Source organism: Meleagris gallopavo, chromosome 11 (assembly GCF_905368555.1).
Source record: "Meleagris gallopavo chromosome 11, MGAL_WU_HG_1.1, whole genome shotgun sequence".
NCBI classification, from domain to species: domain Eukaryota; kingdom Metazoa; phylum Chordata; class Aves; order Galliformes; family Phasianidae; genus Meleagris; species Meleagris gallopavo.
Window position 1 is genome coordinate 5,320,194 of NC_139414.1, and position 27,357 is coordinate 5,347,550.

The 27,357-nt window shown below is 38.3% G+C and overlaps 1 protein-coding gene across 6 annotated transcripts in view; it reads right to left on the reverse strand.

Moving 5' to 3' along the window:
* NMNAT3 (nicotinamide nucleotide adenylyltransferase 3) overlaps window positions 1-15,600 on the reverse strand; it is a 31,385-nt gene extending 15,785 nt beyond the window's left edge. Inside the window, exons 1-4 of one of the 6 annotated variants that reach the window (XM_085232515.1) lie at window positions 15,446-15,565; window positions 8,065-8,100; window positions 6,261-6,395; window positions 3,942-4,028 (exon numbers count right to left, since the gene is read on the reverse strand). In XM_085232515.1, the coding sequence (XP_085088641.1) occupies window positions 3,942-4,028; window positions 6,261-6,375 (202 nt within the window). In that variant the 5' untranslated portion in view covers window positions 6,376-6,395; window positions 8,065-8,100; window positions 15,446-15,565. Of the gene's footprint in view, window positions 1-3,941; window positions 4,029-6,260; window positions 6,396-8,064; window positions 8,101-10,712; window positions 10,732-13,178; window positions 13,203-15,445 lie in introns of those variants that run through there. The other 5 variants (XM_085232517.1, XM_085232518.1, XM_085232516.1 and 2 more) reach the window with 5 other exon arrangements.
* Window positions 15,601-27,357: the final 11,757 nt, after the last annotated feature.

Genomic DNA, 27,357 nt, shown 5'->3' on the forward strand with positions numbered 1-27,357 from the left:
AAAGCTTTCTAATTTTCCCATTAAAATAAAAAAAATTAGCTTTTTATAGATTATAATTAACTGGGGAGGGATATCTAACATCTTTGTTCTGATGCTATGAAGCACAGGAAAATGAAAAGAAAGCACCAAATAACTAGATACAAGAAACCCCATACATGACTTTTTCAAAACTGTTTACAGATAAACATCAAAAGGATATAATCCTATGCTTACCTTCCCTTCACATGTATGTAGACATTGCCAAGCATGAAAAAAGAAAAGAAAATAGCAAGACTTTTTACTTTGTTCAGTAACCTTCTATGAGGAGAATTCAACAGAAGGAGAATCAAAGGAGTAAGCAATTTAGCTGTCATTGCACTGAAAGTCAAAGTAAACAACAAATACATCAGAACAATAACAGAATCTTTTGTGATAGCTCTTCATAGGATGGATGGCTTTACCTTCACCACTTCAAAGTGTTTAAAGATGCATTCACTGAAATAGATGAGGTGTGCAAAGATTGTAGTGACAGATGCCACAGGAGTAACTAGATATATCATATATCATATCCACCTGGCTGTGTGAACAATGGCCTGAAGATGCACATTCACCCCATAGTTGGACAGCCACTCTCAAACACTGACTTCATTTACTCCTCTTGGAGAGTTTCTGGGGATGTACAATGATCAGTCCTTAAACAAATGCTGTACATCACACCTAAAATAAGCATTTTATTTCAAGACCTCAAAATACTACTTAGAGTTCACTGAATTTGGACAAAAAAAAAAAAAAGGAATGGCAGTGTGTAGGCAGCTTCACAAATGCCTGTTTCCTCCAGAAAGGAAACAGAAAGCTAATACTGTGTATATTAATGCAGGATTGTAAGTCTGCACACAGGATATCCTATCCTGAAATCTTTCATTCATGCTGCCTTCTGCCATTTAATTATAACTGGGAAGAAATGGTTCTTTTCAGAGAATACTAGGACTCCAACCCCAAGTGTAGGGCATAACATGAATATCACAGCAAGCAGGGGATGCCCACCTCTTATTTCGCTGCATTTTAGAGTAAGACACCCAAACTTCTGGAACAGAAGGACACTTATAAAAGCATTTCTTAAATTTAGAAAAAGATTAGGAGCTAAACTACACACATCAAAAAGGACTCAGAAAACTGAGTTTTATGTACTAAGAAAGTTTTCTTTACAGATGTGATGTATCTTTAAATATCTTCAGATTTATACTTCAGTTGCTTTGATTTGCACCTCCTGCATGTTGCAAAAATAGTGCACAGAAGGAATTAAAGCTAAGCCACACATACATCTCTCCATACAGCCTTCTAGGGCAGAGCCTAGCACAGTTAAACCAGTACCTGCCACTTTATTTAAGAGAGCAGTTGCTATAAGCCTTACAATGAAAACAAAACAACAACAACAACAACAAAAATCACACATTCGTTTCCTTTAATTCAAGTGCAATGAATTCTAACTAAGGTTTATTAATATCAATTGCATGTGGAACAAGTAATGACTGCAGAACTGATCCTATTCCAATCATATCTGTGCTGTTGTACACACCACAAACAGTAGGATCAAAGCATTTTTTATGCTGTTTTGAAGTTCTGGTTACCAGAATCATTGCAGGAAAACAGCAGGAATGCACAGACTTTGACTTGCTGCTATTACAATCTGACCTCATCCCCTTCTTATCAGTCCATTTCAACACGATGCAACCCTAGAACAGCAGGAGTTTCTGAATTCCCAAGACTGATTAGTAAGTAATCACTCCTCAGATTTCTCAGTTGTATTGCCCAGAACTGCACCAGACAACCAATGTCTCAAATCTCCATAAGATAGTGTTACAACTGGAAAGATTAACGCACTGGAAAGGCAACACAGGAGTGGAACAACAAAGGATAGGATGGTATTTCGAAGGAAAAGTAAAGGCGCTCGCCCATCTGAAGACCTAGGCTCAAAGGAAAGAGTCCATAAGGGAGGGGTCCCCAATCAGATACCCTTCCCTAGTGGCTGTCAGCCTTTAAATCGATCTAAGAGAGGTGCAGCCAGGCTCCACCCTTTCCTGTCTCACAGGTGAATTGCCTTCACCTGTGTTCCCATTGGCTGACCAGGTCCTTTCCCCAGGTACTCAATCAGTGGTTCAGGCCATGACTCAACAGTTACCATACAGATAGTAACTCATTTTCCATCACCTCTTCCTTTCACCTGTGTTGTCAGAGCCAGAAACATCTTTCCTTCCCCTCCTTTGGCCTGCATCCTTTTTGTTCTTATCTGGAAACTTGCTGATGTAAGCATCCTCCACTAGCAGTACTCAGCAAACAAGGTTCTAAAAACACTTACACGGGTTGATGTTAGTACTTTGCACTTAATGGTCAAAGAAAAAAGCATCTTACACACACCCTCAAAGAAAAAAGCGTCTTACAGTAGGTATTAACAGACTGAAAAGGTATTTAGCAGAGTCAGTGTAACTTTCAAGAAAATGGTAAAACAAAGGATTGAATCTCAGAGAAGTTTAGCTGTGTGTAAGGATGTGTGAAGAATCAAACTGATATGACTGGAGACAAAATTCGGATAAAAATAATCAATTACATGTAGACATGTCTGTTGTATTTAGAAGGTAGCATTACAAGATTTGTTGACTGGTACTAGCAAAAAAAGAATTACTTGACGTGCAGCAATGAAATTGCAGATGCTGCTTAAAACCTCAATGAAGTAGCCTACTTACTTTTTCATACATACTTACTCTAAGATTAGACAGCATTTGAAACTGAAGTGACAGGCAAAAAGTTGGCAGGCAGAATTACTGGAGATGTCAGTCAGGATGCATATTGGGGTAGTCATGTCATTCATAACAGGAAAACTTGATTGTGAACTCAACTGCAGCCAAATTATTGCATAGGTCATTAATTTTGCTTGACTAGCAGCTTCAGTACTAGCAGAAGTACTGAAGAGACACCATCAGCAGGCAACGTTATCAAGGCTGAGGCATCACCTCCTCAGAGTAACTGATCTCACACTCAGGTAGCTACTTTTTCCAGGCATTCAGTGTGTATGTTAGCTACAACGTGCATTGCTGTGACTGAAGGATGTCAGTACAAAATGGCAGATCACTACCTCACTCCAACCAATAAGCTTAGCTCGAGAAATATATAACTACTGTCTCCCAGCCCCGCTATCAGCCCCCAGCCTGCAACTAGTGCTACTGCTCAACACATAGGCTCCAATTTCTCCTCTTTGTCTCAGAGTCACTGCAGGAGCAGAAGCAAATTAGAAACAATGAAAAAAGGATTAATGAATGTTCCGGGTTGGAACAGTTCTACCACAACACAGGTATCCAGAATAGCTATTTTTCACAGCACGTTGCAAACCTTTTGCTTGAGCTGTGGTTTTAGGCATAGAGCCAGAAAAAATTATATACAGCTATGTGTACATACGCATATACACATATAAAACACATTTTTAGTAACTTCAAATAAAGCTGCCTCAGCTTGAGATAGGTAAAGTTCCCACAAGCTGATCAAGGATTCTTGCTTTGCATACACAATGGGCTAAACATTCATAAAATGAAGTGATTATACTGTAGGCAACTCAGAAAATAATTTTCCTTTTCTTCACTGTAAGGAGTACTTATATCAATAAGTCTCTGCACACTGAGCTAAGAAGTCAAAATGCAAGTGATACTCTACACAGAAATAAGGAGTAATGATACTGAGTTGCAATGTAAGGCACAAATTTCATTTCAGCATTTCAAAACTTCATTTTTAATATGGCTTTCACTAGACTTGTTTAAATAAACCGCTGTGAGTAAGGGATGGAGCCTAGTTACAGTTACCCTGACACAGACTGAGGAATGAATTGCAATTCAGGTCAGTCCTTCTGTCAGGGTAAAGAAATAAGTGAGTGGTTGGATTATAACATATGACAAAGAATTAGCAGTTGGTCTCACCTTGCCTTTTGCCTCTTTGCACACTTGGGCACCTGAAGGAGTTATGACAGCAGGAAAAGAAAATTCCATAAGCCATTGTTTCTAGTCCTTCAAAATAAAATCATTTTACTTTTCCAGGGCAATGGAGTATGAGAGGCAGTTATCAGAGCCAGATATGTAATCATTCCTTGTGAAAAGTATTCTCACCCTATACAATGAGTACATAGCTGCTGCTTTTACTGCAGAACTGTACCAGATCCCCTCCTGTATCCCACCCCCTTCACCTTTGAGGACCAAATTCATTTTTATCATAGATTTGTTAGAGGAAAGGACCCTTGAAGTTCATCTGGTCCAACTCCCCTGCAATTAGCAGGGACACCTACAGCTACATCACGTTGCTCAGAACCTGGTCCAGCCCAGCCTTGAACAGCTGCAGGAATGAGGCATCAACCACCTCTCTGGGCAACCTGTTCCCATGCCATTATTGCTCTCACTGTAGAAAGCTTTTTCCTTATATCCAGTTCAATTTGTCCTCTTTCAGTTTGAAACCATTTATCTTTATCCTGTCACAGCAGACCCTGCTAAAGTCTGTCCCCTTCTTTCTTGTGGCCCTCCTTTCCATACTGAAGGGCTACTCCCTGGAGCCTTCTCATCTCCAGGCTGAACAGCCCCAGCTCTCTCAGCCAGTCCTTGTAGGCAAGGTGTTCCATGCCTTGTATCACTTGTGCATCTGGAGGAGGGTCACTGCAACAGGAGCATGTCTCTCCTGTCCTGAGGACTCCACATATGGACACAGTATTCCAGGTGAAGCCTCACCAGTACAGAGCAGAGGGGCAGGATCATCTTTGACCTGCTGGCCATGCTTCTTTGATGCAGCACAGGATGCAGTTAGCTTTCTGGACTGCAAGGGAACATTGCCGACTGATGTCCAGTTTATCATCCACCTGTACTCCTAAGTTTTCCAGCAGGGATGTGCTCAATCCTTTCATCCCCCAGCTTCTGTTGATAGCGAGGGTTGCCACACCCAGGTGGCAACCTGGCCATGACCTTGCACTTTGATTTGTTGAACTTCATGGCGTTCTTCTTGGTCCACTGCTCATGCCTGTCTACATCCCTCTAGATTGCATCCCATCCCTTGAGTGTGCTGACCACATCACACAGCTTATTGTCATCCACAAACTTGCTGAGGGTGCTCTTGATCCCACTGTCAACATTGCTGATGAAGATATTAAAGAGTATTGGTCTCACTGCAGACCTTAGGGATACCACTCATTATTGCTCTCCATGCAGACATTGAGCCATTACATTGAGTATGATCTCACAGCTAGTTTCTCATCCACTGAACACTCAAATTCATATCTTTCTAATTCGGAGTCAGAAGGGCTTTGTGTGAAAGCCCTTACTGAAATCCAGATAGATTATATCAGTGGCTCTTCCTTTGTCCACTGATGAAGTTGTGCATTCCTAGAAGGCTCCTTCATTGGTAAGGCAGGATATGACTCTGGTTGTCTTGCATCACCTTCCTGTCTTCCATGTGCCTTAATACAGCTTCAAGGAGGACCTGCTCCTGGATTTTCCTCGATACAGGAATGAGGCCAAGAAGCCTGTAGTTCCCCAAGTCATCCTTCCTACCACCTTTCTCAGGTTCCTATTGCACCACCTTCCTAGGAAGGTCTCTGTCAGGTTCCAATAAGCTATGATTTCCTTCAAATCAATTTCAGATGCATATGCTTTAGCAGTCAGAAGGAAGATAAAAGTATCAGCAATAAAGACGTTACCAAGCACAGAGCACAACGCTCCTCCATAGCTTTTCTCATTCTTGCTGAGTTCCTGGTGTTACCCACTTTCCCCCTTTGTTGCTGAAACTTTCTAGTCACCTGAAATCTAACTTTTCTTATCTCATTCCTAAAGACATTATTTAGCCAGAGGAAATAAGTTGTTTCTCTTTGAGAGGATGGATAATGAATAATTAATATTTCATTTCTCCAGTTTCACCTAGTTGTCAAAACTTCTTTAACATCACATAAGGATGAAATAAAAAAAATGTTTATTTCCAGTTTCAAAACTATTAAAATCTTCCACAAAATTGTCTATCCCATATGGTTCTAAAACTGCTGATAAAGCTTACAGTTCAGTTGCATGAACACTCATACTTTTTTAAATTTAGTGCTACAATTCCTATATAGAATATGCCACAAATGTTTCACAAATGTATTGAATCATCAATAAAGAAATTAAAATTAAGCTAACTGTAGATTTACATCTTAGCTATACCAAGTACTAAAAGTGTCTTCCTCTCCACAGCAAAACACCATGTGCTCATAACAGCCCCTTACTGACCTGTTTGATGCAGGTGATCTCTAGCCAGCTCAAATAAACGCATATGCATATTTGTGATGGGATTAAAGGAGCCACATGCTAGAAGAATGAGAGGTATCCTGCTCTTCACTGACATGAAGATACTGAAACTTCACCCTAAAGAGAAAACAGCATAAAATAAAAGACTAAGTGCAGTCTTCCCATCATTCCTCACACCAAAAGCAGCACTTTTCAGAATCACGTACTCTTGACATATTAGTAAAGTATCAAATGTTCAGTTTGCTGTATCATCACAACACAAAGAAATTAGCTCAAAAACGCAGGTTTTCTAACAGTAATGAAAGTTTTATTCTCTACATACAGAAATAGCTAGAAACTATTTCTAGAAATTCATGTATTACTATTATCAAGAACCATCAGGTTTTGACTTTTATTTTTAACCTGTTTTTGTCAGAAAGCAACTCCTCATACTGTCCTTCTGTCAGCTTCCTATTAATAGCTTTAAATCCTGTAGGCCTGTCAAAAGCAAATTTTTAATTTTTATTTTTAAAATAAGTAGGGACCTGTGCAGCATATGGCAAAAACCCACTTGCAACATCAAACCTACAGGTCTGGCTTCCTCAGAGGTAGGCAGACAGCCAGTCTGCACATACTTTATTAGCAGCTGCCTGTATAGTTTCTTCACTGGATGGCAGAAAAGTGACAGCTCAATGATAGGGAACAGAAGCTGTAACTGTTATACAGGGGACACTAAAAATCTATGGATATGGAGAATGGGTGGGGAGAAATAGTTGAACTGGAAAATAATCTTTTAGCCAACTTCAGTCATCTCAATACAAAAGCAGTAGAAATCAATTTTAGTCACTCTGCTTAGCACTACTTGCTTAATTCTTTTTACAGGTATGATTCCAACAGTTATGTCCTACATACATATCTGCAATTATGATTTTTAGGTGTGCTCTCATTTCCTCACATTTGAGCTTAGCAGACATATCCATCAGCACAATTCCAAGTCCGTTATTCCCTTATTTTTTTCCCCTTTTTCTAATCTTATAATTTGAAAACAATGGTTAAAACAAAGCCACACTGAAGCTTCATAGTTACAAATTCTATCAGATGATTTATAGAATTTATTTTAGTATTTAAATCTACAGACTAGGACTGCATTCAAGGTACAGAGCAACAGTATTTTCACATTTAAAGCGTTAGCAGTTAGAAATTTTTTTCATAGAGAAAACTATTTGAAGCATGAGCTAAGATTTCATTATCTAGTACTAAATACACATTAAGATTCCCCCATCCCCTTTTTACTCATCTCTCATATAATCCTAAAGATATACCATAGGCAAGAAGACCATGGCTGGAGAGCCATTAGAAGCTAACAGCAATGTGATGGTCTGCAATTGCAGTAGCTGTAGGAAGCACATTGTGCAGCTCTGTGTCCCTCTTCCTTGGTTTACCAACCCTGTCGAGGCACTAACAAACTCATGCACAAAGGCTGTCTGTAGTCATTACAGGTTCCTTATTCAAAAGGAAACTGAAACCAAACTCAAAAGCGCTCTTTGCTCAGTGCCAGCAATTCAGTAAATATATCATAATTTCATTATGAACGACTTGGGTTTTTTAACCTGTTTCAAGGAAGAAAGATACCCGATTGACTGAAAAATAAGTTGAAAAATTTTTAAGTGTTCTTTCCTGTTCGGCTGACAAGTAATTTATGCTTCTTTTGCACTGCTTTTCTCAGCCACGTTGAAAGTTATAAACTGAAAGATTTATTTTTGTTTGCTTTCAAAGCAGCTCTTTATTCTATACACTTTTTTCTCACCTGAAAAAGATACCTTCAATTGTTGGATTTCAGCTCCTATTTATAAAAAAGAAAAGATCAAACAGAAAATAAGCTAAGAGGCATTCCAAAATATATTTATATGGAAACAGAAGTACAAATAATAATCAAAAAGGCAGTGCTGTTATTCCCAGTACCCCTGTGCAGTGTATCCTAACTTACTCAGCAGTTACAGTATAGCTTTTAAGATCTCAAAGAAACCTTTCAGGTTCAGCTGGTCTTTCCTGGGTTGACAATTCAAAATAAGTAAACCTGGGCTTAGAACTATCAGTTATGGATTGTCTCAAGCTGTAAAGACTGAAAAGCTGCATTCCCAAGAAAATGTTCTGGGTATCTCTTTTCTGTTAGATTGAGAAAAAAAAGAATGACTGGAAAGGAATTCCAGCTGGAGTGAACACTCCTGTATTTTGAAAATCATACCCGAGTATATTTTAAGATATCAGCTCCCTACACAAACATAAACAGAGAATATCATTAAGAAGGAAAAGAGAAGTTTATACAACTTCCCCATTCCTCTATTTATTCTTGTTCATAGAATCGCCAGTATGTTTTCTGGCTTCTTTGTAGCTAGTAATGTATGCCTCATCCCAAAGGTAAATGAGGTTTCTCCCCACAGACAGGTTTCTATTTGCTACAGACTAGTGAACTTAAAGCATCTTATACAAAAGCAGATAAAAACAATCTAAATCGACCCATTGCTCAGAAAATAACCCAGATTCAGTGTTGAGACAAGCTGATCCCTTCCAACATAAAAAGGGCAAACACGGATTTTATAGTAACTGAGTTAACCCCCATTGGTAACATGCCCTGGAGCCGTGGTGAGAACCTAGCAGCAATGCAACATTTGTCTAGTGAAAATCACCATTACCATTCACAAGAGTTAGATAAAGTACAAGTAGCATATTAATTCACTAAGGATTTAAAGTAATTGAAGCATCTCCTCCCTCCCCTCCAGAATTAAGTGAACAAGAACATATGCATACAAAAATACATAGGAACAAGCAAACCAATCCATAGATTTTTTTTTTAAGCTTAATTCCTAGAAAAAAAATAAATAAATAAAGAAGAAAAACTAAACATTACAATATTCTCCTAACCAGTTTACCCCCTATAATGCAGCAGCAGTTACACTAAGTGTGGGAACATCTCAGTATTCCTAGCATTACAAACACCTCCAAACATTAAAGTCAAAGTCGCATGTATTTCATAGGTTGCCATTATTAGCCCTAGAAAACAGCAAAACTACTTTAAGCAAGTTAATTACAATACCAAACAATATCATTAGGAACACCAATAATCATACATAGGAAAAAGGTTGACTCATCTAACTGGTATCTAACTGGTGATGAGGACCTCTGGCTACAGAGCACTCAAGAAGAGACCTCCATACAGGAAACACTTCCTCCCCTCCCCCCCCCAGGCTAGCCTTTAGCCTTTAAATGAGCCCAGGAAGGGGTGGATCTGGGATCTGTGGGACTTCCAGTCACATGGGAAACACAGGTAAGTTGTTTGCACCTGTGCTTCCTTGGCCAGCCACTCCCTTCACCAGATGCTCAATCATCAGTTCAGGCCATGACATAACAGTCCTCCTACAGCCATTTAACTGAGCATTCCTCAGCTGAATACAAACCACAAACAAGTAGGTGATTGTGCTGTCACCAGGCATTTCTTCAGTGTGCATATTGTGCCAGGGGAATATATTTGTTTTTATAAAAGTAATCCAAAAAGCTAGTGCTGAGTACTTGGATAAGTTGTCTTCCCTTGCTGAACAGCCCTCAGACCAAAAAAACAGTGTTTAGTAGCAGCAGTAAAAACCTGTGTCAATTTCAATATGCTAAAACTAATTTGTACCTATTAGTTGCTATATGTGTTTGCAAAAAGCAGCCCAGCTGTCATATCACTGATGTACTTGGTTAAATAATTAATCATTCATTAATTCGTTCCCTAGCAATTGGCCCTACATAATGCATCTTCCGTTAGTGGTGCCCCGCAAAACATGGTTGCTCATAAGTGTTTGCTCTTATTGCAGCTCCTAAGCCTAGCTGAAATATGAAATACTTCTGAGAAAGTACACAGGTAATTCAACTGTTCTACTTCTGTGGTAATTTTGATGAAATATATACTAATTAGTTCAAGTATGTACCTTGCTTTGTAACAGAAAAGAAGAAACATGGAAAACACACAATATCTGTAGATTGGAAAGGGAGGAAAGGACAATGTACCATATCAAATTGGATTGCAACCAAGAAAGCAAGTCTTCTCTTAGGGATCTTGATAACTAAAGTTTAGGAATGCTTCAATGTTGTGGTGCTATTAATCAGCAGAAAGAACAATTATTCAGCACTTGTAGAAGGCAGGTCTTCATTTCTGCTCTTCCACTTCTGTAACTGTGAAAAAGGAAATAGAATTCAACTGTTCCAGAGGCTGTCCCTGGCTTCATGCATACCAAAATTGAAGTGACCTTATTTGTAGATACCTACTTTGTGCTTCATCCTGATATTAATTATTAGATCTGTACAAGTTAAATGTTCCATAATCATTACAAAAATAATCTCAATCCTCAAATAATCTCAATCTCCTCAATCCTCTGAGGACGACTGATTGAATAAAGGAATCACTTTTGTACTTACAGTCATTCTTTCATCAAAGTGCTCTACATTCCCAGAAACTGAAGAAAAAAAAAAAAAATCACCAACCACTACAAACCTTAACTACACAACAAATTCAGAAAAGATCAGGTAGTATTTATTCTGAACAAATTCTAGTACTGGTATTGCCCCTACTTTAAATACATGTACCTTATGCATTACAAGGAACAAGGAATTGTTGTGCACATGGAATTTAGGCCTTGACTTTCCTATCTGATCCAGGACAGCTGTGTACTCTCCTAGTACATTTATACATTGATTAAGTACAAGCTCCAGAGGAAGAATTCTAGCAAATCTTCCAAGATCAAGTAATTTGTTTCACATAATTTTCTTTCCACCATTCTATTATTGAGTCTACAAAGCAGCATTGTTACTACATCAAGTTTGTTATTAAAAAAAAAAATTAAGATCTCCCTCTTGCTAATATTAATCAGTTTTATTTATTTCTTTTTAAATGCTTAGATTTTAAGAGTTAAGCCTCCCACAATCTTCATTTGCTATAACTTCCAAAGACCCGCATGCCAAAAGCAGAAATAGCAAATTGTGTGGTAACTTTCTATACTGATTGGGTACTCACTACTGGGCAAACCAGTTTCAAGTCTTCACTTTTTTGAGAAAAGGGGCAGACAATCACAGAGATAACTCACGTTTGTAATCTTCCACCATAATAACTCTTGTGCTTTCGAACTGTCTTCATGTGATCAATGACTTGCTGCCACTTTGCTTAACACCAGCAAGGTTTTAGCAGTCTGCTTTGCTACTCAAGTGCTTGCTGCATTAGCGCCATGTCTATGTGTGCACCTCAAAACATTAAACCAAAGTCAAAGCACCTAAAATCTCCTAAAAAAAAAAAAAAAAAACAAAAAACAAAAAAAAAAAAACCCACACAAAACCAACCCTTCCACTATCCTGTATTTCAGAATTCTGTATTTACAAAACATTAGTGAAAAATGTCTGCTAAAGAAACAGATATAAGATTGAGCTGCACAAGCTTTTTTTTTTTTTAATTTTACTGATAAAACATTTTTTATGATTGTTTATGCTAGTTCTGCAGCAAAATCTCATCTATTTTCAAGAATTTTGAAACATTTAATAGAATGCTTGGGAACAGGTCATTTTAACATCACATTTATCAAGCAGGAATAGTATGCTAATTTTATTTTTTTTGAATCTGTTTAATTTTTTTAAACCAATTCTGGTTTTAAGAAACAACTACATTTGATTTTTGCATAAAATGAGTAAATTGTATAAATACATCTCCTGCCAGTTCAGCTTCCCTCTTGACATGACAGACACTGCCTTTTGTTATATTTCTGGTTAGTGAAACATTACACAGCTTTCGTCACCTTTGCTGTCTTCAAAATTCAAAAATAATGGAAACAAGAAAAAGCGCAGCTTTGACCAGACAGTGCAAAGGTTTTGCTTTTAATGACAAAATGGATGACTCAAAGAACAAGGCTCAAAGAAGACAGTTAACAGGTTCGCATTTCCTGCAGCAACTGTCTGGCTCCTGGTGAGCTCTTCTGATTCAGGGCTGCACACGCTCCGCCCTGAGAACATCCCAGTAGCCTTGGCCAAACTGATGCCTTCTTTCTACATGGTAGTTGCTATGGTACTGCCTGCAATGTAGAAAACTTTCAACAATATGGCACACCACGCAGCTATGCATAAAAGGGCAGATAGCTTCAAATGAGGAAGCCTCACTTAGGCAATGCAATAGATTATATGATGGAAAGAACTGTTATAATTCTCATTTAAAAATTTCTGCAAGTTCTTATTCTATTGCTTATATTCCTAAATACATCAATAATAGATGATGTTACAGATGACCACAGTTAAATTCTGCTGAAAGTTATTAATTAGAGCCATATCTGATTAATTATCAGAAGCACAATGGAGTGCTGAGCAGTGCAGTCTGATTCATGAGCTGTTAAATTAGTAAACTGGAGGAAAAGACACTGATACGTGCACACTGTGAGGTGGGCTCACCCTTGAGGTAAGATTTCTGTAAAGAGCAGAAAGAAACTGAATTTCAGTACAGGATGAAAGCGTTATCTCCTCCTGTGAGGGCAAATCTAGACCAATTTATATAAATTTAGATTTGAACAAGTTCAAAGCTGCTCATATCCTTTCTTTCATAAGGTCACATCGTTATCTCATATAAATTTATGTAGCTACACTGAGCCCAGCTGAGTTATACTAGTGACACTAAGGATGTTATGGTTGTAAGACATTCTCAAAGTGAGAAAAAAGTACATTTTACAGGGTAACTAAAATCACAGCAGACCATATTACACAAATAACCCTTAAAAATATGATCAGGTACCTGAGATTTTTCTCGTGCTGTTACTAGTGGGAGCCATTGCTATAACAGAAGTTAGTCCAGTCTCTATGTTCCCAAGATGTACTTTTACTAAAAGCAGTCCTCCATAGCAGTGACATACATACCTACATATCCACCCTTTCCACTTCAATAATGAAGATAACATAAATATCTGGGTAAGAGAAAAAATGAAAAATGTATAATATAGGGTGGTGTTTTATTTGCTTATCAAAAAGTTACTCACCCCAGCCAACAATAATTTTACAAGGTGGCTATAAATATTATTCACAGTTTAATATGACACTAACCCTCTAAAATGGCTTTTTCAGGGCCACATGATAGATCACATTATTGTTAAATTCCAATGACTCAGGTGTACTGCATTTCTTTGACTTTCATTGAAGAGCCATTAACAAAGTAAGTGTTGGGATACATGATTTTTGATCATATTCAGCATTATCCAAAAGATGAAGTTTTCCCTTTCAATCTCCATATTAGAGTTGTAGTTAAAAAATGCAAGTCTCGTCGCCATTTCTAAATCAGCTTCAAAGAAACCCCCAAAACTAACCAACTCCAAGCTTGCTGCAGGATTCATCAGAGCAACAGCACATGCAACTTGACAGAAATCATCTTTTCTTCCTCCTTCATATATCTGTGAAAAGGACCCAAAGCACACCAAATGTTGTCTTTAGTGGTGTGTGGTGTTCTTGTGTTTAAACAGAGGATAGGCTTAATTTTGGGATACTCACCATTTTTTCTTCTGCTTTGTGCAAGCAGTAACTTCCCCAGCAAATTGCAGTGGCCAAAGCTATCAAATTCTTAAGCCATTAGAATGAAAAGCATTACATACAATTTCTTACACTAACGCATGAATTTGCCTAGTAACACCGAGGATTTGGCACGGCAATGAAGCTGTTTAAGTAAATGGTTCCTAGGCACAGGATTTCACATTGCTTGTTGTCTTTATATTTCTATTAGTAAATCAATTTAGAATTTCTACTTGCTTCACCTTTTACAGTCAAAGAGTTCAAACCAAATAGACAAAAGCATGTGACTTGTTATCACTCAAAATGCTTTGCTTGCTCCTGAGAATATTTCATCATTCATTTGGTATGTAAGCAAAGAAAGAATTGGCAATCTGGACCTGACACCCCAATGGGCTGGACAGACCACTGGTCTGACACATTGTGACATTTCTTAGGGCTTTTGAGATCTGCATAATACTCTATAAGCCTAGTGGCTAGTTTCTTAGTTTCTATCATACTATTAAGAAAAACGCAGAATGCTTGGTGGATAGCAAGGCTGCCACAGCTTCTTCAGTGATACATTACAGTAAACCAATACAGGAAAAAATCAGGCTGTGAATTCACTCTGGAGATCTGGCAGCCTCAGGGCAGCAGCACCCTGCAGCCGCGGGGCGGGCAGCTTCCCCCATCTGCTCCAATCTGCCCTGCCAAATGCTGCAGTTGGTGCTCAAGCATCTTATAAAATAAGATGCCAGAAATCATCACTGCAATGATGTGATTTATCTCATTAAAGTACTTTAAAAGGCAGAACCTCAAATAGTTCCAGTTCGCCTTTGACAGGACTGTCACCTCCTCAGTGCCCCTTGGACATCTCTGGGCTTCCCCAAACTTTTTCACAAATTCTTCTAGACCATCTGAGTGCTAATTAGCTAACTGAACCTAAGCTAAATTCTACAATTTTTCTAAGTTTAAAGGCATGAAGTTAGTTTACTGCTAGAACTGTGTGATCCGACCAATCCTAAACCACAGCTACTAATGATCAGGAATGAACCGACTGCACACTGTATTGCGCAGAGCTTAAGGAAAACAAACACAGCCCCGCCATGGCCCAATGCCTGCTGAAGTCTTTGAATAATGCAACGCCAGGGATCATTTATAAATCCAAACACCAGCTGCTGCATGAGTGGGGAGACGGCCTCGGAGGCTGAAGGAGGGGAGACAGGAGAACGGTTACACAGTGAAAGCTAGGGATTGAAATACGTCTGTGTATTAGACATCCTTGTCTGCTTTAACTCACCGACAGTCTATGAAGCGTTTGGGAAAAAAAGCCAAAGTTCATTTATCAGCTTTAATTACCGTTCTAAATATCCATATATAAAATTCTCGGATGTGTACCGCTCCTGTATTCTTCGGGAACAGCGCTGTACTTTCAGTGCCGAGCAGATCAGCTACACGCTCATGCACGTAACAGACACCTCCCGCCGTCCTGGCGGAGCCGCTCCGGTTCCAGCACGGAGGAGCGGCCGTTTCCCAATCCCCTCGCCGCCCGGCGCACCCGGGCTCCCGGCCCCTGCCTGGCCCCGCAGGAGTCGCCCAACGTTGCCGCTGCCCCCCCATTCGCGCCGTGCCCGCGGCTCGGCCCTTACCGCGCGCGGCCTGCCGCTGTTGCTGTAGTCCTCGCGGCGCCGCGTCCCGCGGTTGGCAGCCCTCTGCTGTTCTGCTTGTAAGGAGGAGCGGAGCGCTGCGGGCCGCGGCTGGCACCAGCGGGGTGACGAGGTCGGGTTACAGACGAAACGTCGGTGCGTTCCGGTGGCTTCGCTGAGGCTCCAGGACTTAAAGGAAGCTTGTGAACAGGAGAGAGATGGACTTTTTACACCACCTGATAGTGATAGAGCAAGGAGGGATGGTTTTAAATTAAAATAGGGAAGATTTAGGTTAGATGTTAGGAGGAGATGGTTTGGCACTGGCACAGGCTGCCCAGAGAGGCTGAGGATGCCACATTTGCAGATGTGCTAGGTCAGGTTGGACGGGGCCTCAGGTCTGATCCGGTGGATAAAAACCCTGCCCACAGCAAACAGTTGAGGTGGTCTTGAAGGTCCCTTCCAACATAAGCCATTCTGTGATTCTAAGAACACAGATCTGCAGTGGTCCTAGGGTCTTTAAGAGTATTGGAGATGAAAATATTTAAATCTGCAATTATTAACATGCAGTGATTCACAAGACTAGGCTTTGGCCTGGCTTTGACCAGCCAATTCGGCTGGCTGCAGCAGTGCTGGTATATGATATTAGTGCTAGCAAAATAAATGCTATCCTATCCTGGATATTGTTCACCTAGAAGTGAAGAGGCAGTGCTTACCAAGAAAGGATGGCATCCCTGTTTTGGTGGAGGAAGATGAGAACAGCTTATCCTTATTTTTTGGTGAGTATGTGATGCAGACTTTGACTTTCTTGTTTTTGTGCATTGCTTTGTAGTGTCACATCCTTCTCCTCCACTGGCTATCAAGAATTTTGAGATCCTTGCAAAGTGGGAAGTCCGGAGAATTTAAAGTCATATTATTCTTTCTGCATATAAGCAATGAAAAATCAAGTGTCGCAAGATGCCAGAATGTCACTAGTTGTGTAATCTACACAATGTTAATAGGCAGCCCAAATACTCCTCTTACTTGATATATAGTAAAAAAAAGTATGGGATTGTGGAATGAATTTTAAATTTGCTCTCCGAAATGCACAGACAAAAGGTAACACTTCACTGCTGCACTGAGGACAGAAATGCCCTTCAGGTCTTTGACCTTGCCTAATGCTGCCTCAGGGATGGTTTCAGCATTTTGAACTTTTACTTGTGTCCGGAAGCAGAGTATGTACTCTTAGGCACCACTTTTGGAAGTCTGAAGTCATAAATTAGATTCCCCAGGCAAGGCACAAGCTTAAAAAATGTAGTTAAGTATAGAAAGTGTTTTGTCTGTTGCTTTAAAGCATATATAAATTCTGATGTTTCCAGACCTTTCTTCCTAATGCTAAATCTACAACATTATAGAAACATTAATTCTCCCAACTTCCTTTGAGGGAGAAAAAAGCTAGTTAAAAAACTTCATAAAGCTGACATCCCAGAGCAAAATTGATCATTTAGTTCTGCTGAGCAGGCTTACTGAACATATAAAGCTTATTCTAAACAAGAATAGCTAGAATTAAAGTCTCCTCTTTGTATATTTTAAATTACTGTTATATATTTGGGGAATAAATAAGACTTCCTATAAGAGGAAACATTGTGCTTCGTTTACAAAAAAAGAAAAAAGAAAATCAATCTAAAGATTAAATCTTGTACATTAAGCTTGAAAACTGAGGGCAAGCACCCAAGTTAACACAGTTAGTGCAGCAGCTCTGATGGCAGTGCTAACTGTGCTTGCTAAGGAGCTTCACCATTTTTGATGCAGGCTGTCATAGTTAAACATTTCTTCTTTGTTGTCTTTGAACATAACTTTCCCATTTCTAATTTTAGAAGCTGTTTAATAAGCAGAATGCTTCCTGAACTGAGTTGTATCTGGAATAATTTGCTGATAGTAAGTATAGAAACCAGTAGGCCTGATCTACTGCACCCTCCTGACATCAAAGGAATTGCAAATAGTTCCTGAAGTGCCTGGATGTGAAAGAGATTATATGGGAAAGAGTGTCAGGCAGGAAGACGTGCAAGAGCAGAAGCATTTGGATGCTGCCTTGTAAGGGAACAACAAACAACCACAGCAAGTTCCAAGTCGGTTATGAAACATGAACTAATTAAAATCTATTTTCCAGCAGTTAAATTAAGACAAAGTTACCACTACAAAATCATGTCGTGTTCTGACAGTTACTCAAAGATAATAGATCCCACTTTTTATTACACTGGTGTGTTTCCACAGGTTTCAATTCTGGTCTGCTTCCTGTGGGAGTTTGAAGAAACCCTACCATTCTGTTACTGTCCCACTACTGTGAAGCTGGAGCACTCACATCTGCGTGTAAAACTGTGATTATGAAATCCCAAGCCAAAGTTGCTCCAGATGCTATGAATCAGCTTCACTACAGAATTTGGCATTAGCTGCAGCTCTTGAGACAGAAAGCTCCCAGGGCCTTACATAAGTTGTGCATGCATCAAGGCTGTAGAATTAGGCCTTGTAATTGTAAAACCTGCCAAAAGAGCCTCACAGCAAGTCAGCATAATCTGCTGGTTCTTGGCATCTGGGCCTTACTGATGTGTATTTCAGTGCAGAAAAAAATCAGTTGGGAAGAGATGGAGAAGAGAAACATGAGAGAAATGTTCATTAACCTTTACCCTCCATAATGGTATTGGAAAGCATTAACTTCAAGTCTTGGCTTGGACAACAAGGTAATCATTCACTCAGCTTAATCTATGAAGTAAATACTCAAGCTTTTATTTTTATATTACTTAAATGCTGCAGTTACAGCTAGTTTGAACATTACATCAAATATTACAAATAGGATGGACAAGAATATGTTTACTTGCTTTAAGTGGAAATCATTCTGTTATTTGATTGCTATTAGGATTAAAGGCAAATATTAGCAAATCCATTATTTCTGAGGCAGACAGTAGAAATCAGAAGGCTAAAATTCAGTACAGAAACAAAGCAAAGCAGACTCGAGTGTACTACAGTTCTTTGGAGCTGCAGAAGATAAATGAGCAGAGGTAAAGAACAGGGCAGTGCACCATGCTTTATTTGAAAGCCAAGAAAAAAAAAACAACTTAAAAGGGCTCAAACAACAATCATAAAACTTGACTTAGCTGCACAAAAGCCTTATCTGAAAGATAAAAAACACTGAAAGGCAGAGAAATAAAAATTTCAAGTTTTAGGCTTTGCAATGATAAAAGCTTTTTTTTTTTTTTTTTTTTTTTGGCCTCAGATGAACTAGATGGAACATTTGTGCTTGGCTCATTTCTTTCTTCTATTAGAGAATGTTGTGTATTTTTAGTTGTTTGCAATTGTTTGTGTCTTTTTCCCTCTTCTCTCTCTAATCCTCTTATGTTAGTAAAAATCTGTTATTATACATCAGTTGTTTCTTGGTAGGACTTTAGGTTTGCCATTTGTTTCATCTTTTGTTTTTGGCCATTTTTCTTCCTTGTAGCTTAAACTTCAGCAAAATTAAAATAGCTCATTGTGTTTGCGTAATGTTTCAGATATCGTTACAAATTATCTTCCCAGAAGAATGGTATTATTGGCTGATAGAGTCTCAGCAATGGGATTATGTTTGGCAGCATAGTCACTCCGAAAAAAGGGCAAAATATTATGTGGAAATATCAACATCTATGCAAAGAATTAGCACCAGCTTGTCAATGCAAGAAACTTAGTGTTTCTTTCCAGTGGATTTTAAAAAGGCATTGGGGGCCTTCCTTTAAATTCTCACAGAATACGAAGTATCTGTTGATGTATGTTAGCATGCTACTGTGTTTTTCCTCCATAACATGCAGATACTTTTAATTGCTGTACTGGAAGCTACAGCATCATACTTGCTAAATGTTGATTTTTCTTTATCTAAAGTCTTTAAATCACTGGAAATTTGGTATCTATTAGATCTACTAAGCTGAAAGTGCAAATAATGCTACTGTCAAAAAGAACACATTCTTGTTTAGCTGATATGTTGGTGTAAACTCAGAATGGACTGAAACAAAAAACACTTTTGCTTTAACATGTTTTTGCCCAGTAAAGTACAGGGAAGGTGCTGTAACGTACCCACTGCAGTACGTAGGTAAACCAGTAAAGAACTTCTCAGCATGTAGTGGTTTAACATTAAATACTGGGTGCCACCCTACATGTTATGGCCTACCAGATATTACTGCGCTGAGAGGCTGCAGGAAGAAGAGATAAGAAACTGATATGAAAGCCATAGTCAGACAAGGTCAGTCTCCCACTGGAGCAGGAGCTCCAATAGTAACAAGTTTTAAAAGAATACACTGTAAGCTTTAGGTCTGTTTACCATCAACAAACCAAAATAAACATTTATTTATATACACATCAATGAGAGAGTTACAATTAGACTGAACAACGTGAAGGGAAAGGCACTACAACAGAGTTACAACACCAGAAGAACTAGCATAACAGAAAGGTACTATAAAGAAAGGGAAAAATATTACTTACCCATATCAGAAGATTCTTAGCTTGCAAAGGAAAGCTTCATTAAGGAGAAATATCCAGAAAGAAAACCTTCCTGGGGGGGAGGGGTCAGCCCTTAAATGAGTCTAAGAAAGGTGCAGGCAAGCTGCACCCCTTCCAGTCACACAGCTGAATTGCCTTCACCTGTGCTACCAGGGCTGATGGAGTCCTTTCCCCAGGTGCTCAATTAGTAGTTCAGGCCATGATTCAATAGCCACCATACAGATAGTAATTTGCATCTTTGCTTTCTTATCCTGAACAGAACCATTCTAGCTTTACATTGGTGTACCTGAGAGGAAGAACAATGCTTTGAGCACCAAGATTCTGTGTGAGGCACAGAAACAGTCCTTTAATGAATGGAATATTTTTTAACTAAATTATTTCAAGTTAAAATGGATTAGTAAAAGTGGAAGTACATCACAGTGGCATATTTGCTCAGATAAGGTTTTGATTATATAGTGCTTGTTGATGTAAGTAAGGTAGAGAGAAAACAAAACAAATTAATAGAAAGCTTGCATTTTTATAAAATTAGAAATCACAGTGTAGAGAAATGTTAAGTCATGGTCTGAAGCAGTGATTGAGCACCTGGTGGAAGGCAGGGCCAACCCAGGGGAGCTCAGGTGCATGCAATGTACCTGAGTGACTGGTAAGGTTGGAGCCAAGATCCAGTCCTTCCCAGATCTCATTTAAGGGTTGGGAGAAGAGGTGAGGGTTCCTCACTGGAGATCCCTGTGTACCTAAGGTTTTCTGATGGTAAGTGGCTTCTTTGTTCTGTTTCTGTGCTTATAGCTGTCGCATTTGAGCAAATACTCACTTGCTGTAGCTTAGGATTTTGTTGCTATACTGTTATTGCTGCTTTTTCTATCATATTATGCTTACCCAATTCTTTTTTATAATGTTAACAAGAGGACTTTGTAGTCTTTCACTGTAGCCCCAAGAACTTTTTCAAAACCTCAAAAGTTTTTGCTGTTAGTCATCTGAGAAATAAGCTTATTGTTTTCTTACTCCAAGCTATGTGAATAATCCAGATCTTGGTTCCTGCTGCTGTAGCCACATGTGTTTGTTGATCAAATTTGCAGTCACTTTTTTAAAACAAACTGTAGATACAGAATTTTTTTTCTTTAAGAAACTTCTTTATTCTCCTGTCCTTCTGGTATTTGTAGAAATTGAGGAAGTCTCTATCTACTATTCATCATTAATCAGGTTAGTGCACCAAGGGTCTTGTACTCAAGTAAGGAAGAACATGCTTAATTGGTTAGTAGTGTGCTTTTTGTGTTTTGAGTAAACACACCAATGTCACTATTCTTGCAACAACCTTTCTGTGCACGCAGTGATCGTACTTGTGATTGTTAGAAGCCACTGAGTTTCAGTAGCAGCAGAAAGTGTTATGCAGGTGTTGCTCAGCTTCAATGCTTTTATGTCAGTCAGGTGCCTTTCCTGTGTTGCTAATGTTGCCATCCTTCTCATATTTCTGGTAGTCACTGATGCACAGCATGGTTTTAATTAAAAAATGTAATTAAGTTTGTGTTTGTATTTGTACATTTCTAAAAACACCTAGCATTGTACCTCAAAGGAAATATTAAATATATTGATTTATGTTAAATATAAATGCAACTGTCACACTTAACCATTTTTAATGTAGTTCTCTTTATTGATTTCTGTTATCATTTTATCAGGTAAGGATTATCTCTCAGCACTCAGTCTAAATTTCAATGGTTTGGCTGGAAGATTATTTAAACTGTTTTATATAAACCTGAAAATGATATGATGAGGTATAAATATAATGCTCAAAATCTTGATTTTAGTGTAATTTAATATAAAGAATCTTCTAAAAAGCAGTACTGTGCAGCTCAAAGCATCAAGGCTCTCATCTATCTTTATTGTTTCTCATTTAAGCCCAGATCCACACTTACATGCCAGATGGCAACTGCAGAGGAGTTTCAAGTTATAGCTGCAGTAGATGAAGATAAGTGCCTCTTGAGAAAGGGTAAGCCAGATTGCATATTCCTTTCAATTGCACCTGATGACTTATTGCTAGTCACTAATTGACTTGTCCATACACAAGCAATTCAGAATCTGACTGCAGTGCCTGACTTTATCAGTAATTCTCTTCTTCCTGCAGAGATCACTGATGAAATAAATCCTTACAGCAAATAATATTTTATAGGAAGCTATACCAAAAGCAGACCTAGAGTCTCTTCTTATTATTACTGTCATGTAAAGATTTTTTTTTCTCTGCAGAGATATAAAATCTTGTGTAACTATCACTGTTAGTTATAATTGCAAATAACTGTCTATGATCTGCTAACACTGAAAGGACAATATATGCATTTTAGGAAGAGACAAAACTATGATCAGTACATCTTTGCCATTGAGACAGGCATATATTTAAAGAAAATTAGACAATCTTTTCTCCCATGTTTTATGAGTGCGTTTTCATTTTAGTCCTGGGTGAGACATTTGACAGAGAACTTGGAGAGAACTAAGAAAAGTAAAAGATAACTCTGGAATGAGAAACTGCTCTTTTATTTTCTCTACTTAGAAGCTATCAGCAGTGAAATACCTCTAGAGCTTTGGAAAAGCCTTATTGCTCATTGTTGTTGATGACAGACAAAATCTGGGTAATGGTAGAGTGTATAGCCAACAGTGTAATGAGCCCTTTAAAAGGTGAAGTATCCACTTAGAAGCCAGCATCCTTGGTAAAATGATGTGTCAGTATTTTCTAGCTAATGCAGAGCCTGCATTGTCTCCCAAAGTCTTCAAATGAAAAGCATTTTCCCTAGACATGTTTTGCTAAATGCAGTAGCAACTGAGGTACTTGTGAACAGAAGAAAAACAGCTTTCTGTATCATGAATGCCTAGCAGTTGTCCTGAAGGAAAAGAGATATGAAGTAAGACTACATAATTAATTCTTAATGTTCTGTGTCTCTGTTGCCTATGTGTGTCTAGTTGTAGTCCAGACAACAATGTATGTGTGAAGGGGCACAACACTTTAGAGCTGTAGCATCATGTAAGTAGATAAAGAACATGAAGTATACTGTTACGTAAACTGAAGTAAAATAAACCACTTGGATTCAATAATACTTAAATGTATTCTCAAATGTGAGAAAGTTAAAATATTCTTAAGTATAACAGGGTCACATAAAACATCTAGAAAAGTGATTGAAGAGATTACAGACACTTGAACAGAGATACCAATTGTGCCTTCTGACTTACTGCTACTGAATCCTCTCTTCCTGCTGAGGGCTTCATAAATAACACAAGGGATGATCACAGGCACTAAAATCACAAGCATCTGATCACAAATGAAGCAGTTTAATGCTTGGATTGCTATGCAGTCAAACCAGTATTATTAGGAAAATGAAATTCGGGCATCTTCATGATATAAGAAGTTAGTGAATGTAGAGACCTTGAGTCTTTTCTTTACATGGTGTTCAGACATAAGTGATAGAGCAGTCCTACTACTGTATCTGGCCCAACACTTTGGCAGCTGACTAGACTTAAAATCCTTTCCATTTATGCAAAGGAATTTCTTTGCCCCTCAGCAGCCACACATGGGTGAAATGCCACTTAATTATCAGAACACAGTAGCTTCATTGGTGTCTAAATGGCAGATGTGAAGGTATATATCCTACTGACTACATGGGACATGTAGGTAGCCCCAGTTGTGTGGAGGAGTGCACGCTTGGAACTTCTCAGTATGAGTTATTGTTGTGGTAGTGTTCTCCTTTGAATCAGCCTTTTGTAATAGTGATCTGGTGCTTGCATGAGGGTGTTGGAAAGCAGCTTTGGTAGTGATTTCTGCAATGACCTTGGCAAACTTTGATCCACTTTAGTACAATGCCTCTTGAGATACACATACAGATTGATAGATAAAAATGTTCACAACTTTCCTTTCATCTTTCAGAAAATCTCTCATCTTTGTAGTCTGTAGCATTCTATAAACCCTCTGAGGAAAGGTAAATAGCTGCAAAGTAAGGGAAGAAAGTCTGCTACAGTTTTAGACATCTTGTGAGGCTAAAATCTTAGGATTAGGATGGATGGCTGGAAAGACAAAGAATTACAGTAAGCTTGTGAAGAGATACTTGCAATTGTCAGAGAGTAGTTTCTAACAATGGTAACATAATAGCATATTCTGTAATTATCACTGTGTTTGGGGAGGAGGGAGAGAGTGTTTTTAAGAACTGGATAACTGGCTAATATATTATTACTGATTTTGCAGACCAGCATAGAATACTGTACAACAGGAAGAGCTTTCAGACTTGTCAAGGAATGGTATAATAACTGTCCCCCAGTAACTCTTCTTTGAGTTTGCTTTCAAAGCATTAGATATTGTCAGTAGTTGGAGGAAATTCAAAGGCTCCAAATGACCATTAGTGCACTTCTCATGGTAAAGTGACATGAGTATTTTTAATGTGAATTTATTTCTCTTAAAGATCCTGGCTTGACTGAAATACTGCAGCCCAACTTACCTGTAGAAATAAAGCTTCAATGAAGAAAGGGCAGCTTGGTTAGCTAAAAGGTCATTTAAATAATGTAGAAAAAAATTACTGCTTTTTCTCCCTGAGATGAAATGTTAATTGTTGAGAAATTTAGAGGTTGTTTTCTTCAAATGTTTTTTTTTCTTTCTCAGCTAGCACTCTCTGAATTCAGTGGTGGTTGTGTGACTCTCCTCAGTAACTTTGTGCTGATAACTACCAAGGTTGGTGGGTCCTAATTGGCATTGGTCAGAGAGAGTAGAGGTGTTGGAGGGTGCTTGCTTTTTGAGTCAGAAAATCCAGTATTTGTGTGCAAGCACTTCATTAGAAATCTTTCTTTTTTGTTTGCAGGAGTGGGATGACGAGTCTGTATGGAACAGTGGGGACTTCCTTACTGCTTTCTCTCATATGAGAGAAATAAGTAAGAGCAATTCTCTTTGCTTTTTTTTTTTTTGAACTTGACATTTTAAGTACTATGACCACTGTTTTTATTTGTTAGTATGCCATAGCATACATATCAGCAAATATGGTAAAATGTAATTCTGTTTTCGAGGTCAGGCCTGCTACAGAAGCTGCTATTTTCTAGGTAAGGGTTCAAGGTGCTTTTCAATGAGCCACTGCTTTAATAAATCATTTTGTGTATATATACTAGCTTACATAAGTTAGGATATTAATTTCCAAGTGGTGCTCGACATGAATATGCAATTTAAAAAACCTGAGCTGAATAAAGCATATGGCCTTTACAACATCTCAAGACCATATCTGTAATTCAGTGTACATTCCTACTGATACGCAGACAAAGGTGAGTTACTTCCAGACAAAAACATGTCAATGCTCTATTGAGTAGTCAATTATTAAACACATAATGGAATCTGAGGTTATCAAGACATGCTCAGAATGTATCTGGGATGTATAATTTGTACCAGAATAGAACAACTAGACTATTACTAAAAAATCCAAGCAAAACTATACTAGCATAGGATTAGAATGAGTTACTGCTATTGCTGTATGATGGATGAGAAACATTTGCTTTACTTACCTCCCAATGAGCTAATTTCAAAGTCCTGTACATACATACTTAGAAATATAACAGTAAGCAACTTTTTTTTTGCCCTCAAGAAATATCCACCTGATATTGAATATTCCATTCTTTGGAAAAATGATGATTTTGAGAACCAGGCACGAAGGTAGATGTTGCGATGTAAGTGTCCTGACAATTACTATGGTGGCAATTTGGTTGAATAAAATGAAGAAATAAATGATTAAGTTACTGCTGAATGATGAGAGAACTACTTCATGAATGTCACTTGCATGAAGTTCCAAGTGTTATTCATTCACCTCAGCCTATGGTAAAGATTTTATTTATGGGGAGAAAAGTGTATTTGATGGTTGGAAAAGCATTTCTAACAAATTACAAACATTATTCAGGTTGTGGCTGTTAGTTTTACTGCAATTATATATCAGGATTAATACATTGGGTCTTTGGTCTAGTGCTTACTTTTTATTCACATATTAGGCAAGTTTCAGGTTTATTGCAGTTTGCAGGAAGGTACCATTTAAAACATCTAAGAAGTGTGTCAGGCTGGCTCCATTGCTTCAAGTGGGTTTTAGTAGAACTTTATCCTCAGTTGTCGTAGATGTAATTTTGAGTATAATTAATTGAGATATTACTGTGTTTTTATGGTTCAAAAAAAATTCTCATCTGTGATTTTCAACGATGCTTCTCACTAACATTTTTGCAGTGTGATTATAGTTATTTGCATGCTCCAATAGGAATTGCTCTCTAACTTGATTCAACAGGTTGCTGTTTTGTCTTCCTAAGAGACTTGGGCAGTACATGAGTCAATGTTCAGTTATTGACATTTTGTGCCTTTTAAATAGGAAATCTGTGATGCAGGCTTTAAATGTATGAATTGGTATATCCAACAGAAACAAAGCAGACACTGCTTAACTGTAAGATATCAAGAATGTGCTGGCTAATGAGACTGCAAGTGCAAGCTAGTATACATTTATGAAAGTAGAGGAATTCAGGGATAGAAACTCAGGAGCAGAGGCTATGTATCTCTTTCCTAGGTAACCTTTTCTTCTAGATGTTTCTTCTTGAAATTGAATGTAGAGGTGAGTTGTTCATTCTGCAGTCTTTAGTTCACTGATACTCTCCTAAAGATGCTCAATGCCACTACATGATGTTGAAGACCACAAGGACTTACGTGGTTATGTGCAAAAAGCAGCTGTAACTTGAGATGTAAGAATAAAAGGAAAGCTTACAAAAGAGGTGGGATAAGGTTTCTCAGTTTCTATGTAAGATGTTTAAGTGCATCTCCAAGCAAGCAATGTGAGTGTGAGCTTTTACTGCAATAAATAACATGCCACAATAATAAGCAAATGACACTTTTTCTTCATGCTATAATATCTCTCATAGTCATTGCAGCAGATTAAAAGTATCTTGTAATAACTTCCTGAAGTTAACTCATTTGGAGTAGGCTTTAACAAAAGATTCTGGTGAGAACTGAGCAAATGTGAGTATCAAAAATGACTATTCCTAAGCCTCAACTTATAATGCATCATTAAATCTCAGCCTTCCAAGCATCGATAGTCTAACAAAGCTCTGCAAAGAAATATCTTCATCACTAACCATTTGTACTGCTGGGGATCCTTTAATTGAGGCCTTCAAGTGGGACCCTGCCTTATTATTAATGAACTTCCAGCACCCGTAGCCCAGGCATTTGCTCCTGCTGTCACTCTGCTTGGCCTTTGCTGATAAGCTCATTCATCCTTCTGCTCCAGTCAGTGATCAAGAAAATTCTTATGTTGCTTTTTGAGTATCATCTTGATACCCCAGCAAGTATAATTGCTTGTTGTTACTATTCATAATGTTGCTGCTTTTGAACTTTACTGTTGTTTTGTTCTTTCAAGAGAAGGCTGTGTGATTAATGATGTGAT